At 48.4% G+C, this 18,752-nt stretch overlaps 1 protein-coding gene across 5 annotated transcripts in view; it reads right to left on the bottom strand.

The window, feature by feature from the left end:
• Positions 1–18,752, bottom strand: part of ahr1b (aryl hydrocarbon receptor 1b) — a 217,215-nt gene that overhangs the window by 23,057 nt on the left and 175,406 nt on the right. For all 5 annotated transcript variants that reach the window (XM_038788103.1, XM_038788110.1, XM_038788107.1 and 2 more), the window contains one exon: positions 7,882–8,023. In XM_038788103.1, coding sequence (XP_038644031.1) covers positions 7,882–8,023 — 142 coding nt within the window. The remainder of the gene's footprint in view (positions 1–7,881; positions 8,024–18,752) is intronic.

Here is an 18,752-nt window from a genome sequence, read left to right as displayed (position 1 = left end):
CTTGCAGGCCACAGAAATAACGGTCCATGCCAGGACACAACGGTCACGGGGGGCTCACCCTGACCCCCATGGCCCATCCTGGTCACCGCTGCTACTCCCTCCTGGCCCTGGTAGATGCCCCCCCCCCACGTTCCCCCTCAGCCAGCCATGCCAGCAGCAGGACTGGCAGCCCACGATTGCACCTCTGGGAACATGTCCTACCTCCTCTTTCTCCTTCAGCAGCCATGGTGCTTATTTCCCAATTTTTAAAAGCACAGTGAAACTCGCCGTCCATAATTCATCCTGGTGGAGGCAGAGCATCGCGGGACAGGCCCGGTAACGAGATGCCAACATCATTTACAGTGTGTACAGAGTAGAATGCATTGACACCGCTGTCGAGGTACCGGAGCCTGGCAATCCGTCGGGCACCCCGCCCAGGCCATGATTTTCGTCTGACTCACGATTTTCCGCCCAATTGTGTTTCCCGATTCTGGCATCGATCAGGTTGTTCATGCCATCCAGTGGCTATTAACAGGGGAGGGAAGCAGGGGAGATGCAATTGTGTTGTAACCAGTCCAACGTTCGCTCATTTTCCAGGAAATCCCTGGTCCTTTTAACCATCCACTGTGGTAGTATGGCTAGAGAGATCACATTACCAAAGAACCAAGCTGCCATTGGTACAGCAGCCTCGCTGCCCATTGGCCCAGGCAAGCCATGTGCCTCTCTGCCAATTGGTTGTGGTTGATCATGTGACTCCCCGCCGATTGGCTGAGAGGTTGTTAGCTCCACCTACAAGGCGGGGTATAAGTGCTCGTACTGGCTGGCAGTCGGCCTTTCTCTGTACGACCACTGCCTGGCTCACATCTAGCGTATTAAAGCCTGTTGTTTGGAACTTCAATATGACTCGAGTCCAATTGATGGTGCATCAATTTAATACGCTAGACTTTGAAAATGGAACTATGGATTAAGCCAGAATGCCTCCGAATCAGCCCGCATGCTGCAAACGCGTCAGCAACTTTTAAATATTGGCTGGCGTGCTTCAATACCTATCTCACTACTACAGAAAATCGACCAACAAAGGAGCAGAAACTCCACATCCTCCACTCATGCGTGGGCACCGCCGTTTACTCGATGATAGAGGACGAACTGGACTATGATGTCGCCATGGATCTCCTAAAAGGGCACTTCACCAAGCCAGTAAACCAAGTCTACGCGCGGCATCTCCTGGCAACAAGGCAACAGTTCCCCGGTGAGTCCCTCGACGAATCATATCGGGCCCTCATTGTCCTAGGGAGAAACTGCGCCTGCCCGCAGGTCACAGCTGCGGAGCACACCGAACTCTTGATTAGGGATGCCTTTGTGGCGGGCATGCAGTCACCCCAAATACGGCAGAGACTTTTAGAGAAGGACGCTCTCAGCCTCACTGAGGCACGGACCCTTGCATCCTCTTTGGAAGTCGCTGAACGCAACGCGCGCGCATATGCCCCCAGCCGCGCGGCAGCCCCTTGGGCAGCGTGGCACAGCCCCCTCACCCCTGCCGACTTGGACCCCCAGACCTGCGCTGCAGGATGCCCAGACAAGCCCACGGGCCCCCGCTGCTATTTCTCCGGGCAGACCAAGCACTCCCGCCCGCGCTGCCCAGCCCGCACTGCAGTCTGCAAGAGCTGCAGCAACAATGACCATTTCGCAGCCGTCTGCCTCTCCAAGTCGGTCGCTGCCGTTCCAGACAGAGACCGCGCCCCCCCCCCCCCCCCCCCCGCACTCCTCTAGGGCCCCGTGTGGCCTGCGGACCTCGCTGCCTCCACCCCCCCCCCCCCCCCCCCCCCCCACCACCACGAGTGATCCACGGCCGCCGCCGTTTTGGGCTCCCGATGCCACGTGCGAGCCCCGGGCGCCGCCATTTTGGGCACCCGACTCCACGTTTGACTCCAGGGCGCCGCCATCTTGTTCATCCCCCACCACATGCGGCCGACGGGCGCCGCCATCTTGGATCGGCACGGAGGACCCCGCAAGCGATTACTCCGTCCTGGATGACGATTCCGCGTTCCTGCCACGACTCGCCTCGGTGACACTGGACCAGTCACGGCCCCGCACGCTTTCCACGGCGACCACACAGATCCACCTCAACGGTCGTGAAACAAGCTGCCGACTGGACTCTGGAGAGTTTCGTCCACCCCGACACGGTAAGACGCTGCGCGCTCCCCGTTCATCCCGTAAAGCATAAAATCGCTCTGGCATCTGGTTCGCACTCCGTCCAAATCACCGGGTGCTGCGTGGCGGACCTCACGGTCCAGGGAAGGGTTTTAAAAAATTATAAATTTCTCATTCTCCCCCGCCTCTGCGCACCGGCACTTCTTGGACTGGACTTTCAGTGCAACCTGCAGAGCCTAACTTTTAAATTCGGCGGCCCTATTCCCCCCCTTACTGTCTGCAGCCTCGCGTCCCTCAAGGTCGACCCCCCTTCCCTGTTTGCGAACCTCACCCCGGATTGCAAACCCGTCGCCACCAGGAGCAGACGGTGCAGTGCCCAGGACAGGACCTTCATCAGGTTCGAGGTCCAAAGGCTCCTGAAGGAAGGGGTTACCGAGGCTGGCAACAGTCCCTGGCGGGCACAAGTGCTGGTAGATAAGACTGGGGAGAAAAACCGAATGGTCATTGACTACAGTCAGACCATCAGCAGGTTTACACAGCTGGACGCGTATCCTCTTCCCCGTATCTCCGACCTGGTTAACAGGATCGCGTAGTACAACAGTTTTTTCCACTGTGGACCTTAAGTCCGCCTACCACCAGCTCCCCATCCGCACGGGTGACCGAAAGTACACTGCGTGCTAAGCGGATGGGCGACTCTACCACTTTTTAAGCGTTCCCTTTGGTGTCACGAATAGGGTCTCGGTCTTCCAAAGGTAGATGGACCGAATGGTTGACCAATACGATTTACGGGCCACCTTCCCGTAACTCGACAATGTCACCATCTGGGGCCATGACCAGCAGGACCACGACACCAACCTCCGTAAATTCCTCCGAACCGCAAAACTCCTTAACCTCGACAATAAGGATAAGTGCGTGTTCAGCACCGACCGTCTAGCCATTCACGGCTACGTAGTGCGTAACGGAGTGATAGGCCCCGACCCCGAATGCATGCGCCCCCTAACGCAACTCTCCCTTCCCAACTCCCTCAAAGACCTCAAACACTGTCTGGGCTTCTTTTCTTATTATGCCCAGTGGGTCCCTAACTACGCCGACAAAGCCCGCCCCCTCATCCAATCCACCACGTTTCCCCTTCGATAGAGGCCCGCCAGGCCTTTAGCCGCATCAAAGCTGACATTGCAAAGGCCACGATGCGCGCTATCGACGAGTCCCTCCCATTCCAGGTCGAGAGCGACGCGTCCGATGTATCTCTGGCGGCCACCCTCAACCAAGCGGGCAGACATAGAACATAGAACAGTACAGCACAGAACAGGCCCTTCGGCCCTCGATGTTGTGCCGAGCAATGATCACCCTACTTAAACCCACGTAACCCGTATACCCGTAACCCAACAATCCCCCCATTAACCTTACACTACGGGCAATTTAGCACAGCCAATCCACCTAACCCGCACATCTTTGGACTGTGGGAGGAAACCGGAGCACCCGGAGGAAACCCACGCACACACGGGGAGGACGTGCAGACTCCACACAGACAGTGACCCAGCCGGGAATCGAACCTGGGGCCCTGGAGCTGTGAAGCATTGATGCTAACCACCATGCTACCGTGAGACCTGTGGCCTTTTTCTCACGAACCCTCCACGCTTCCGAAATCCGCCATTCCTCGGTGGAAAAGGAGGCACAGGAGGCACATTGTCGAAGCTGTGCGACATTGGAGGCACTATCTGGCCGGCAGGAGGTTTACCCTCCTCACAGACCAACGGTCAGTAGCCTTCATGTTCGATAATGCACAGAGGGGCAAGATCAAGAACAACAAGATCTTGCGGTGGCGGATCGAGTTGTCCACGTACAACTATGATATTTTGTATCGTCCTGGGAAGCTCAACGAGCCTCCTGATGCCCTGTCCCGCGGTACTTGCGCCAACGCACAGGTGGACCGCCTCCGCTCCCTCCACGCAGACCTCTGCCATCCAGGGGTCACCCGACTTTTTCATTTTATCAAGACCCGCAACCTGCCCATCTCCATCAAGGAGGTCAGGACTGTAACCTGGGAATGCCACATTTGCGCGGAGTGCAAGCCGCACTTCTACCGCCCCGAGCAGGCGCATCTGAAAAAGGCTTCCCGCCCTTTTGAACGTCTTAGTATGGACTTCAAGGTCCCCTCCCCTCCAACAACCGCAACACATACTTCTTAAATGTGATTGACGAGTACTCCCGCTTCCCGTTCGCCATCCCCTGCCCCGACATGACCACTTCAACTGTCATCAAGGCCCTCCACTCCATTTTCTCCCTGTTCGGTTACCCCGCTACATCCACAGTGACCGGGGGTCCTCCTTTATGAGTGACGAACTGCGTCAATTCCTGCTCAGCAGGCACATCGCCTCTAGCAGGACGACCAGTTATAACCCCCGGGGTCACGGACAGGTCAAGCGAGAGAACGGTACGGTCTGGAAGACCGTCCTGCTGGCCCTACGGTCCAGAAATCTCCCAGTCTCCCACTGGCAAGAGGTCCTCCCAGACGCCCTCCACTCTATTCGGTCTCTCCTCTGTACTGCCATGAATCAAACACCTCATAAACGTCTTCTTGTTTTCCCCAGGAAGTCTTCCTCTGGGACCCCACTCCCGACCTGGCTGGCCATTCCCGGGCCCATTCTGCTCCAGAAGCATGTGCGGGTGCACAAGTCCGACCCGTTGGTTGAAAGAGTCCAGTTACTCCACGTGAAGCCGCAGTACGTGTACGTGGACTATCCCGACGGACGACAGGACACGGTCTCCCTTTGGGACCTGGCACCCGCCGGAGTGCGGCCACACCCCCCAGCACCAACACCCTTCCCCCAGTCCCGACCGCCCCCAGTGCCCCCGCAACCCAGCGCACAGGAACCCCTCCCCCCGGCCCGGCTACCACCAGCTCTGACCAGGAGTACGGACACAGGACCGCGACCACAGCTCCCGGAGTCACGGACGACCATCGCTCCAACGTCACCGGCGCCGCTGCGCAGGTCCGGCAAGACACCGAAGGCACCCATCCGGCTGATCGAGTCAATTTGATGGACCTTTTTCACGCTCTGCATATGTTCCTTGCCTGTGTTGTTTTTGTTTTGTTCTCATTATTATTACGATGGTTATTGTTGTTTTTCTCTCTTGTACACTGTATACTGCATGGTTTTCTTACACGTTCGTCGCAGGCCAGTGGGCAGCCATAGTTACCTCGGTACTACCCGAGAAGGTCTCTAGTCATACTACCAGTTTTACACCCCCACCACTGCCCCCCCCCCCCGTCTCTCCTTCCCACCGCCCCCCCCCGCTTCTTTCTCAACAAGGGGTGAATGTGGTAGTATGGCTAGAGAGACCATATTATCAAAGAACCAAGCTGCCATTGGTACAGCAGCCTCGCTGCCCATTGGCCCAGGCAAGTCATGTGCCTCTCTGCCAATTGGTTGTGGCTGGTCATGTGACTCCCCGCCGATTGGCTGAGAGGTTGGTAGCTCCGCCTACAAGGCGGGGTATAAGAGCTCATACTGGCTGGCAGTCGGCCTTTCTCTGTACGACCACTGCCTGGCTCACATCTAGCATATTAAAGCCTGTTGTTTGGAACTTCACTACGACTTGAGTCTGGTTTAGCTCACTCGGCTAAATCGCTGGCTTTTAAAGCAGATCAAGCAGGCCAGCAGCACGGTTCGATTCCCGTACCAGCCTCCCCGAACAGGCGCCGGAATGTGGCGACTAGGAGCTTTTCACAGTAACTTCATTGAAGCCTACTCGTGACAATAAGCGATTTTCATTTCATTGATGGTGCATCATCCACCATTTCTACCATCATAGGGGAGTGCGTGATTGTAAAAAAGGAAACTACTGCAATATCAGAAGAGGCAAGTGAGGCATAGATGCCCTCCAAAGATCGAAATTAAAGCAGCTGCTGAGTGTCTCAAAGAACAAACACAATTACAGCACTGGAACAGAGCCCTCCAAGCCTGCACTGACCATGCTGCCTGTGTGAACTGAAACCCCTACCATTCCAGGGACCATATCTATCTATTACCATCCTATTCATGTATTTGTCAAGACGTCCCTTAAAAGTCACTATCGTATCTGCTTCCACTACCTTCCCCTCCAGAGTGTTCCAGGCTCCCACCACCCTCTCTGTAAAAAACTTGCCTCGTACATCTCCAGTCATCTCGGGCGGGATTGTGACCTTCAGCTAACGCCAAGGAATGGATGCCATTATAAACCCTCCTCTCCTTTCACCCGGGGAACAGGGCCATTAAATCTGGAGGGGGATCAGCAACCTGCGCTGCTAACCTTCGCAATCATATAGAGTAGAAAGGGGCAATTACCAGGAGGGGGCGGGGGAAGGGAAACCCCCATTGAATGGTGAGGCAGGGCTAAGCCTCATGATTCCAGGAGAATTCAGAGGAGAATTCCCTCCTCCGGTGTGCCAGAAAGATGTAGGCTCCTCCTCACCCGTCTACCAAAGATGAGCGTAAGTTTTAGTATCTCACAGACTCTGCCATGTCTTTCATTTTGTCAGCTTTAGAAACCACTCCTGCAAATGATTATCTGACACACGAAGACCTTTCACTGCTCTGCATTAAAAAGTAGGAAGCAATATCATACTGACACATGCACATGAAAATAACAAGAGATAGGAATAGCAGTAGACCACACAGCCCATTGACCCTGCTCCACTATTCAATACCATCATGGCTGATCTTGGGCTTCAACTTCATTTTCCCGCCCCCTCCCCATATCCCTTAATTCCCTGAGAGAGCAAAAATCTGATTATCCCTCTTTAAATATGTTCAATGATGGAGCATGTACAACCTTTGGGGTGGAAAATTCCAAAGATTCCCAACCCTTTGAATGAAATAGTTCCCCCTCATCTCAGTCTTAAATGATCAAGCCCTTATCCTGAGACTTGTGCCCCCGTGGTAAAGATTCCCCTGCCAACGGAAACATCCTATCAAACTCCTTCAGCATCTTGTGTGTTTCTGTGAGATTACCTCTCATTCTTCTAAACTCCAGAGAATATAAACTCAATTTGTTCAGCCTCTCATCATTGGACAACGTCCTTGTTGCAGGGACCAAGTTCGTGAACCTTCCTTGTACTACCTACAATGCAAGTACATCCTTTCTTTAATGTGGAGACCAAAAATTTATACAATGCTCCAAATGCGATCTCACTCTGTACAACTGTAGTGAGACATCTGTATTCCTGCACTCCGATCTCCCCACAATCAAGGCCAACATGCCATTTACCTTCTCAATTGCTTGCTGCAGCCGTATGATAACTTTCTGAATTCCTTGTACAAACACAGCCAAATCTTTTTGAACATCAACGCTTACATGTTCCAGAGTTGAAAACAAAATTCTGATTTTCTAATCTGACGGCCGAAGTGTGTAACGTCTCACTTCCGTACATTGTCTTCCGTCTGCCATCTTGTTGCTCACTCGCTCAACCTGTCTAAAACTCTTTGCAGCCTCTCTGTGTTCTCACCGCAGCTTACCTTCCCACCAAGTTTGGTGTCATCAGCAAACCTAGATACATTACTCACTGTCTCTTTATCGCAGCCATTAATATGTAAATAGCTTCACTGTTCATTACATGCCCCATTTATGTCCACTGTCTGCTTTCTGTCCATTAACTAACCGTCCATTCTTCAAGAACTAAAGAATGCGAATGTAGCGTTGAAAGGGAAACAGAAGTCAAGAAAGGAATGATAACAGAGACAGATTGAACCTTATGGTCTGGTAACTCACACTAGAGGTCTCTGTGTTGCAATGATGTAATCCGGTTTTCCATTTTTGTATACCAGCCTTGCGTTTGCCTGAACCCAGGCCCAGCGGTTTTCTTTGGTGAGCAATCGGAAGACAGTCAGGCCGCTCTCTCCGGTTTTAATCACTAAAACAGAAACAAAAGCCAGTGTGAGAACAGACATTCTGCCCAGATGGCCTCTAATAGACAGGGTGGAGGAGATGTCCTGGAGTGGTGCTAGGAACCTCAGACCTCAGTTAATGTGGAGAGACTGAAGATGCTGGAATTGTGCAGAGAAGGCCAAGAGGAGATTTAATAGAGATGTTCAAAATTATGATAGAGTAAATTAAGAAAAACTGTTTCCACTGAGGGGCCTGGTCAGTAACCAGCGGCTGTGGATTTAAGATCATCAACAAGATAAACATTGGGGAGATGCGAGGCATTGTGATCTGGAATGTGTTGCCGGAAAGGGCAGTGGACGCAGCTTCACAATAATTTTAAAAAGAGAATGGTTCTTCATGTCTTTTGTGGGCAAGTGTGAGAATACATTTGGCGAAGTAAATATAATTCTGATGAACAAATCTGAAATTTGGCAACCATTTTGAATGCAATACTTTCACAGGTATTAGCTTGTTTAAGTGCCATGGCTATATTTATTTACTAGTAGCAGTAATTCTGGAGTGGATTTCATCGCCACATACGCATGTATTACTGTTGTGACTCAGGCCACCTCACTGTCCATTCCCAGTGGGCAAACCCTTCAGCCTAAAGGTTACGTAGCTCAATATGCATATAATAGAATTTGAATAAAGGTAACACAGCCTGGTATCTATCGCCTGCCAATTCTGCCTCCTGTTAGGTTTAGGTCTTGAGTATCAATGGTCAGTACAGAAGGTGAATCATTCTCTAGGTTTTTCACAGCAACTTCATTGCAGTATTAAGGTAAGCCTACTTGTGACAATAAAGATTATTATTATATTGTTATTAATGCCTGCTGGGCGACTGAAACAGAGACAGTCTCTCTCTCTCTTTACCATCATGGCCTGCATGGGCACAATTTTGCCATGTCCACATTCAGCGTGATTCCTTTCTTTTTATAAATTTAGAGTACCCAATTCGTTTTTTCCAATTCAGGGGCAATTTAGCGTGGCCAATCCATCTAGCCTGCACATCTTTTGGGTTGTGGGGGCGAAACCCACGCAAACACGGGGAGAATGCGCAAACCCCACACGGACAGTGACCCAAAGCCGAGATCGAACCTGGGACCTCGGCGCCGTGAGGCTGCAGGGCTAACCCACTGTGTCACCGTGCTGCCCTATTCAGCTTGATTCCTGATGAAGGAACCCATTGTCCACACGCTAGTGACCCTAATGGTGGAATTTGAGAGCAGTTTGGAGAACATCACTGAAATAGGCTAAAGCCCCGACCTCCCTCAGAAATGCACCCAACTACAAAAGTGAGACTTGTATGTTTGATGCATGAAAATGTGTCAAAGACAGACTGGATTGAAATGACCATGTCATCTTCTAACTCTTCAGGGCTTCTGATTGGCTGAAAAAGCATCTTTTGAAACCAACTTCCACGCAATGAAAGTCTGAATATTCCGAATTTGCTTCCACCCTTCAAAATAGAGGACTGGGAGCAGAAAAAAAAAACAGGAATTGAAATTTTGACTTTCGAAATGAAATAAAACCAGGAATAATAAGGTGAGTTGGACTACACAGGAACAATGTTACTAAAATTAATTTTTAAAAATAGAAGGTGGGGGGGGGGTGGAAGGGACAGAACAGGAGAAAAAAGAACAAGTATAAAACATTTAAAATGTTTGAACAAAAGTCATTTTTGCAATTTCAAAATACTGTATGACAGAAATAAATTGTAAACAGCGGCCGTAATTAAGACCATAAGACATAGGAGCGGAAGTAAGGCCATTCGGCCCATCGAGTCCACTCCACCATTCAATCATGGTTGATTTCAACTCCATTTACCCGCTCTCTCCCCATAGCCCTTAATTCCTCGAGAAATCAAGAATTTATCAATTTCTGTCTTAAAGACACTCAATGTCCCGGCCTCCACCGCCCTCTGTGGCAATGAATTCCACAGACCTACCACTCTCTGGCTGAAGAAATTTCTCCTCATCTCTGTTCTAAAGTGACTCCCTTTTATTCTAAGGCTGTGCCCCCGCGTCCTAGTCTCCCCTGCTAATGGAAACAACTTCCCTACGTCCATCCTATCCAAGCCATTCATTATCTTGTAAGTTTCTATTAGATCTCCCCTCAACCTCCTAAACTCCAATGAATATAATCCCACGATCCTCAGACGTTCATCGTATGTTAGGCCTACCATTCCTGGGATCATCCGTGTGAATCTCCGATGGACCCGCTCCAGTGCCAGTATGTCCTTCCTGAGGTGTGGGGCCCAAAATTGCTCACAGTATTCTAAATGGGGCCTAGCTAGTGCTTTATAAAGCCTCAGAAGTACATCCCTGCTTTTATATTCCAAGCCTCTTGAGATAAATGACAACATTACATTTGCTTTCTTAATTACGGACTCAACCTGCAAGTTTACCTTTAGAGAATCCTGGACTAGGACTCCCAAGTCCCTTTGCACTTTAGCATTATGAATTTTGTCACCGTTTAGAAAATAGTCCATGCCTCTATTCTTTTTTCCAAAGTGCAAGACCTCGCACTTGCCCACGTTGAATTTCATCAGCCACTTCTTGGACCATTCTCCTAAACTGTCTAAATCTTTCTGCAGCCTCCCCACCTCCTCAATACTACCTGCCCCTCCACGTATCTTTGTATCATCGGCAAACTTGGCCAGAATGCCCCCAGTCCCGTCATCTAGATCGTTAATATATAAAGAGAACAGCTGTGGCCCCAACACTGAACCCTGCGGGACACCACTTGTCACCGGTTGCCATTCCGAAAAGTAACCTTTTATCCCAACTCTCTGCCTTCTGTCTGACAGCCAATCGTCAATCCATGTTAGTACCTTGCCTCGAATACCATGGGCCCTTATTTTACTCAGCAGTCTCCCGTGAGGCACCTTGTCAAAGGCCTTTTGGAAGTCAAGATAGATAACATCCATTGGCTCTCCTTGGTCTAACCTATTTGTTATCTCTTCAAAGAACTCTAACAGGTTTGTCAGGCACGACCTCCCCTTACTAAATCCATGCTGACTTGTCCTAATCCGACCCTGCACTTCCAAGAATTTAGAAATCTCATCCTTAACGATGGATTCTAAAATTTTGACAACAACCGAGGTTAGGCTAATTGGCCTATAATTTTCCATCTTTTTTCTTGTTCCCTTCTTGAACAGGGGGGTTACAACAGCGATTTTCCAATCCTCTGGGACTTTCCCTGATTCCAGTGACTTTTGAAAGATCATAACTAACGCCTCCACTATTTCTTCAGCTATCTCCTTTAGAACTCTAGGATGTAGCCCATCTGGGCCCGGAGATTTATCAATTTTCAGACCTTTTAGTTTCTCTAGCACCTTCTCCTTTGTGATGGCAACCATATTCAACTCTGCCCCCTGACTTTCCTGAATTGTTGGGATATTACTCATGTCTTCTACTGTGAAGACGGACGCAAAGTACTTATTAAGTTCCTCAGCTATTTCCTTGTCTCCCATCACTAGATTACCAGCGTCATTTTGGAGCGGCCCAATGTCTACTTTTGCCTCCCGTTTGTTTTTAATGTATTTAAAGAAACTTTTACTATCATTCCTAATGTTACTGGCTAGCCTACCTTCATATTTGATCCTCTCCTTCCTTATTTCTCTCTTTGTTATCCTCTGTTTGTTTTTGTAGCCTTCCCAATCTTCTGACTTCCCACTACTCTTTGCCACATTATAGGCTCTCTCTTTGCCTTGATGCATTCCCTGACTTCCTTTGTCAGCCATGGCTGCCTAATCCTCCCTCTGATAACCTTTCTTTTCTTTGGGATGAACCTCTGCACTGTGTCCTCAATTACTCCCAGAAACTCCTGCCATTGCTGTTCTACTGTCTTTCCCACTAGGCTCTGCTTCCAGTCGATTTTCGTCAGTTCCTCCCTCATGCGCCTGTAATTACCTTTATTTAACTGTAAAACCTTTACATCTGATTCTACCTTCCTTCTTCCCCTGCCACTGTGATTCACTTTGCCCGCCGGCAGTTCATCCCTGCCCGCACAAGCGGGAGAAAGATAGAATCCTGTCGCCAGCGAATGGTGCGCAACCATGAAACACGCAGCTGGGGAACTGGAGAATGCTGCCCAATATCTGTTACAAGATCAATGGACTAATGAGTGGGTCATTGTATGCGCTGGACACTAAAGGGCAATTTAACATGGCCATCCACTGTACCTGCACAGTCCTGGAAGAGAAGTGACAGTTAATCCAACAATATAATCTTTAATCTTTATTACTGTCACAAGTAGGCTTACATTAGCATTGCAATGATGTTACTGTGAAAATCCCGTAGTCGCCACATTCCGCCGCCTGTTCAGGTACACAGAGGGAGAATTCAGAATGTCCAATTCACCGAACAGCACGTCTTTCGAGACTATGGGAGGAAACCGGAGCATGTGGAGGAAACCCACGCAGACACAGAGAGAACGTGCAGATTCCGCCCAGTGTCCCAAGCGGGAATTGAACCCGGGACCCTGGAGCTGTGAAGCAACAGTGCTAACCACTGTGCTACCATGCCGCCCAAACAAGTATCAGTCAACACAGTCTTTACCCCTATGGCAGAAGGCATAAAATTAGCTTGCTTCAGCTTTAGTTGTAATCCGTTCCAGTCACCTGCAGCCCCAAACTGAAATTAATTAGGACCAAATACTGCTCGTTCTTGCAGCGACTGATTTGATCAAGTCACATGACTTCAGATTGTACGAAGTGACAGGTAAATGTAACCATGGCGTTTTCCCGAGCAAGGATCGATAAATTAACCAAAGCCAGTGGAGTTGGTGCCTTGTGCGCAATGAGGGCCAGTTAATCAGGGAGTATGGGTCACAGTGATGGGTGTGAAAAGGGGAACCGGTCACAAATCCAATTGCAGAGTGTGTCTAACTTACCAAGAAAGGTTTACGAGACCATTTTATAAATGTGGGTCGTCGTAATTAAATGCAGGCATTGGAATTAGGGTGCACTTGGTACAGTGAGTAAAACAGGTCTTGTTCCAATTCAGATAAACAAGTCTAGACATAACCTTAGCTTGTAAAATGTCAGTGTGGGAATTAAAAGTCAAACCATGGTCCAGCCAGATAGGAGCATGTGGAAACTTGCTCAAGTTCGGAGTTGTCGAGCGTTAACATTTTGTGATCACAGGTAGAGTGAGACTTTGTCCTATTAAAGAGAATAAACTTGGTTTTCGTCGTGTTCAACAGGTGAAGCCCAAAAGATGCCCAAGTAGGATGTGCTCAACCATTTTAATGTTTCTCAGTCAACGATTTGCTCCTGGACCTCGCTTATAGGAAACAGATTATGGCAAGGATCGGCTAAATTAGTCTGAGAAAGGAAATCATGATACATATTTAAAAAATAAATGGAAAACATCCTACTGCTTGCTCACGTCTGTCACTAAATTGCAGGTTTGCACTTTAGCAATATTTCATCCACTAAATTGAAACAGATGAATACGCATAGGTTTGGAACATTTAAATTTGCCCTCCCAATCCATAGGATATTTTTCTCAAGTGTGATTTCTTGATAAATCTGAGATAAATGAATGGGGCAACTTCCCGACCTCAGTAAAACTAGGAAATCATCTTGAACGAGTACTCTTCAGCGAGTCTTAAAAGCCTGTCTTGTCAGAGTGCCAAATCGAGGAAGATTGATCTACAATGAGTGGATAAAGTCTCACTGACACAGTGAACCAAAACTAACTAACAGTGGATTTTCTCCTCCACCTGGCATACGTAGATACATACATACAAGATAGGAGCAGGAGGCGGCCTTTTGGCCCTTCGAGCCTGCTCCACCATTCATCACGCTCATGGCTGATCATCCAATTCAATAGCCTAATCCTGCTTTCTCCCCGTAGCCTTTGATCCCATTCTCCCCAAGTGCTATATCTAGCCGCCTCTTGAATATATTCAAAGTTTTAGCATCAACTACTTCCTGTGGCAATAAATTCCACAGGCTCACCACTCTTTGGGTGAAGAAATGTCTCCTCATCTCTGTCCAAAATGGTTTATCCTGAATCCTCAGACTGTGACCCCTGGTTCTGGACACACCCATCATAGGTAACATCTTCCCTGCATCTACCCTGTCTAGTCCTGTTAGAATATTATAAGAATGAGATCCCCCCTCATTCTTCTGAACTCCAGCAAGAACAATCCTAACCTCATCAATCTCTCCACATATGACAGTCCCGCCAACCCTGGAATCAGTCTGGTAAACCTTCGCTGCACTCCATCGAGAGCAAGAACATCCTTCCTCAGAGGAGACCAAAACTGCACACAATATTTTTGGTGTGACCTCACCAAGGTCCTGTATAATTGCAGCAACACATCCCTGCTTCTATACTCAAAACCTCTCGCAATGAAGGCCAACATACCATTAGCCTTCTTTACCACCTGCTGCACCTGCATGCTTACCTTCAGTGAATGATGCACAAGGACAGCCAGGTCCCGCTGCACACTCCCCTCTCCCAATTTACAACCATTCAGGTAGTAATCTGCCTTCCTGTTTTTGCTTCCAAAGTAAATTATACTGCATTTCCCATTGATTTGCCCACTCGCCCAACCTGTCCAGATCATGCTGCAGGATCCCTGCATCCTCATCACAGTTCACGCTCCCACCCAACTTGGTATCATCTGCAAACTTTGAGATGTTACATTTTGTTCCCTCTTCCAAATCATTAATATATATTGTGAATAGCTGGGGTCCCAGCACCGATCCCTGTGGCACCCCACTAGATACTGCCTGCCAATTTGAAAAGGACCCATTAATTCCTACTCTTTTCCTCTTTGCCAATCAGTTTTCTATCCACCTCAATATACTTCCCCCAATCCCATGCGCTTTAATTTTACACAATAATCTCTTATGGGGACTTTGTCATTGAGGAAGAGATCTTAAGGATGGCTCATTATAATTCTGAGGAAAGGAATTATGGCCTTGATTGGAAGTATATGTTGTTAATTGTCATTTGGATAGATTCTTGGGATGCACTTTCTGCACATGTACTGTCATAGAATTCCTACAGGACAGAGGAGGCCATTTGGCCCATCGAGTCTGACCCTCGGGAAGAGCACTCGACCTAGGCCCATTCCACAGCCCTATCCCCATAACTCCACCTAACCTGCTCAACTTTGGACATTAAGGAGCAATTAATCATGGTCAATCTACCTAACCTGCACATCTTTGGACTTCGGGAGGAAACCAGAGCACGCAGAGGAAACCCATGCAGACACGGAGAGAACGTGCAGACCCCGCACACTCGGTTCAATTGGTTGGCTGGTGGCCAATGAATTGGCCAAAATGCTGTATTCTGCCGGGTAACAGGCGGTGGTTGGATCCTGCCTGAGTGGGATGATTTCCAGAGAGCCTGGGGCAGCAGTTTGACTGCTGGACACTCCGAGGAAAGGACCTGCTCTCTCTCTTTCCCTCATGTATTCTCCAGACAAGCTGCCGTATTTCTGAAACTGCTGTGACCTGAGATCTACAGTGAAAATCATTACAGACTGGAAACAGAAATGTCGATCTGAAAACCTAAATTGAAGGAAGGTCTTCTGGAAACAACCATCTCAAACAAAGACTCTTATCTTTTTACTTTATTATTTTTACACCCCTCTTCTGTGTTTATCTGCCTTGTGTATGTTTATAGAGGGTGGGGTGAGTTTAAGAGGGTGGGCTAGGAATTAGATCGTAGTTAGCAAGTTGCATTTGCTGCACAGTGTATTGTAGTTATTGTTATTATTAAAAATTAATTGTGTTTAAATTTACAAACCCGGTGACTGTAGTTATTGAGCAGCTAAGGGCCAAAGACTTTGGGTGTTTTCTAAGAATTATTTATTGATTTCAATTGTGTTGCAACTCAGGGACAAGTTGGCCTGGAACTGACCGCGCACTGGCCCAGGGAGTCATAACACTTATACAATTATTAAACACGTTTACTTTGTTCTCAATTGACTGTGATTTCAACTGCCGACTGCAGCCCCCCTACCCCAACCGTTTCTTCTGAAAATATTGACCCATGCTGGGGTAGAGTTGATTTGGGAGCCAGACATTCCCTTGTATCTCCCACATTGGCTATTATTCATTACCTGATACCTAAGCAGCGAGCTTTGTATTTCTTAAATTATGGGAGTCAGGACAGGATAGTCTCATCCTCACACATCTGTGTACTGAAGCTGTGATCAGCAATTGTGATTTTGGAATGGGGAAGGGGTAAACACTGTTGTATAAGGATCTGGCCCATAAAGGGTTAATGTAGGACTGAGTGCAGTATCGGCCACACAGTGATGTAAGAGAACACATGACCCACACCTCGGAGTTTAGTGTAGTGTTGGACAGAGCTGTGTGTAGAAGCAGGCATGGAGACAGATTCTAGCTTGGACATTTACTGTACTGATTATCACAGAATAATGGAAGAAAAAGTTTATGGCACAGAAAGAGGCCAATTAGCCCATCACATCTGCGCCGGCTGAGAAATGAGGCACCCAGCCTCATCCCACTTTCCAGCATTTGGCCCGTAGGCCTGCAGGTTATGACACTTGAGATGCGTATCCAGGCACCTTTCAAATGAGTTGAGTGCTTCTACCCTTTCAGAGCCCACAACCTCATAAATGAAAAAAGTTTTTCCAAATCTCCCCTCTCATCTTTCCACTCGTCACATTAAATATATGCCCCCCCCCCCAGTCACTGACCTCTCAGCTAACGTAAACAGGCCCTTCCCATCCGCTCCATCCAGTCGCCTCACAATTTTGTACATCTCACTCTAATCTCCCCTCCCTGTCCTCTGGTCCAAGGAGAACATCCCCACCCTATCTAATCTTTCCTCAGCTGCAATTTCCCAGTCTGCACAACATCCTCATAAATCTTCTGGTTATGGTTTCTAGTAATTAATACGTACTTCCTATTGAAGTACCCAAAACTATAAATATCCTTATAGGACCTACCAAACTATACCTTGCAAGATAAACAGCCATATACCCCAGAGGAACAGTGCATGAGGAGTGATGGTGTAGGTGCCACAATTAACCTCCATTAGCTAACACCACCAGATCAGGAATAGACTGTTGACCACTGTAGTTTATATGATTCAGTATGTACCTATTTCAGCTCCTGTCATCACCCTTCTCAAGTAAGGAGCAATACAGAGCTATCTTTGCCAAACAAGATTTACTTTGCCTTGATGATATATCTTAAACTCAACATCAGAAGAATATCTAGCATGTCCAAATCAATCTTAGGAAAGTTAGTCACACAGTTGAACACCCTCCACTCCATCTCACTAATCGTTACTCTTTCCTGGGATGTCACTGGCGAGGCAAGCATTTTTTGCCCTGGAACTGAATATTTCAGAGTCAATCACATTACTGCAGTTCTGGAGTCGCATGTAGGCCGGACCGGGTAAGGGCGGCAGATTTCCTTTCCTATCGATGAAATGGGTTTTTACGCCAATCAATGATAATTTCATGGTCACCATTACTGAGGCTAACTTTTAGCTTCCAGGTTTCACTGTCCAAATTTAAATTTCACCAACTGCCACGGTGGGGTTTGAACCAGTGGCTTTGGAGCATTAGACTGGGCCTCGTGATCAAATCAAGAAACAATACCACGATGTCAGCACCTCTCCTGCAATCTTTCCAGAGCCCTAACCTTGGGGGAGCACAGTGGCTAGCACTGTTGCCTCACGGGGAAGGATCCCAGGTTTAATTCCGGCCTAGGGTGACTGTCTGTGTGGAGTTTGCACTTTCTCCCCATGTCTGCGTGGGTTTCCTCCGGGTGCTCCGGTTTCCTCCCACAGTCCAAAGATGTGCAGGTTAGGTGGTGTTATGGGGATAGGGCGGGGGTAGTGGGCCTAGGTAGGGTATCAGTGCAGACACGATGGGCCGATGGGCTCCTTTTGCACGTAGGGATTCTATGAAGAATGTTCTTTGCATTTGTATTTTTTTAAATGTTAACTAGGGTCACAGTAAAGATGATTTTGCTTTGCCACCCTCAGCCCTCTTGCATCATCATATACCATCAGTCTCATCTGGGTTCATTTCCAAATCCCCACGGTGAACATTATCACTATGTGTCGTTAAAAAGCTCAGTCTCATCAGAGTGGGAGGATGTGAATTTGTGGCGGTAAATCCATGGTTAAGTTCCCTTCCAATTTCTAACAGCCCAGCTGGAGGTTTAGTTGCTGCAATAGCAGAAGCCTGGGAAAAAGCTCGAGGAGGAACTTGGGGCCTAATATCAGGGAAGGTCATCGGGGATAGCATTTAATTTTCCTGACGTGACACATCTCCAAAAAAATCTGAAGCAGCCTGGGGAGAGAGAACAGCCGCACTGAGCGAACCAGGTTCCTGGGCGGAGATCGAGTGAATTCAAAACATAATTTGCTATTTACGAGCAGAGAGAAGAATTTCAACTTTGATTCCTCCCCATTTATTTGAGTGATTACACTGCCCAGTTCACTGTCAAGAAATATGTTTGCAACCCAACCTATTAAATCAGCCATAGGGATTTACAGGAATCTTCTTACTTTGGTTGGCATGTATTTTCCCCCTCTACTCTCCTGGAGCCCAAATAAAGCCAGAGGATTCCAGCTATGGACCCATGCTACCCCATGGAAGAATTCCCCTTCCACAAAGATGTTCTGGCAGCTGTGATGACATTTACCTCAGGATGTATAAACATTCTTCAGAGTGTGCCTCCCTCCATTGTGAGGCACCCTCTA

Source organism: Scyliorhinus canicula, chromosome 2 (assembly GCF_902713615.1).
Source record: "Scyliorhinus canicula chromosome 2, sScyCan1.1, whole genome shotgun sequence".
Taxonomy (NCBI): Eukaryota; Metazoa; Chordata; class Chondrichthyes; order Carcharhiniformes; family Scyliorhinidae; genus Scyliorhinus; species Scyliorhinus canicula.
The sequence above is the reverse complement of the archived record's forward strand: the minus strand, read 5'-3'. Positions and strand labels throughout refer to the sequence as shown.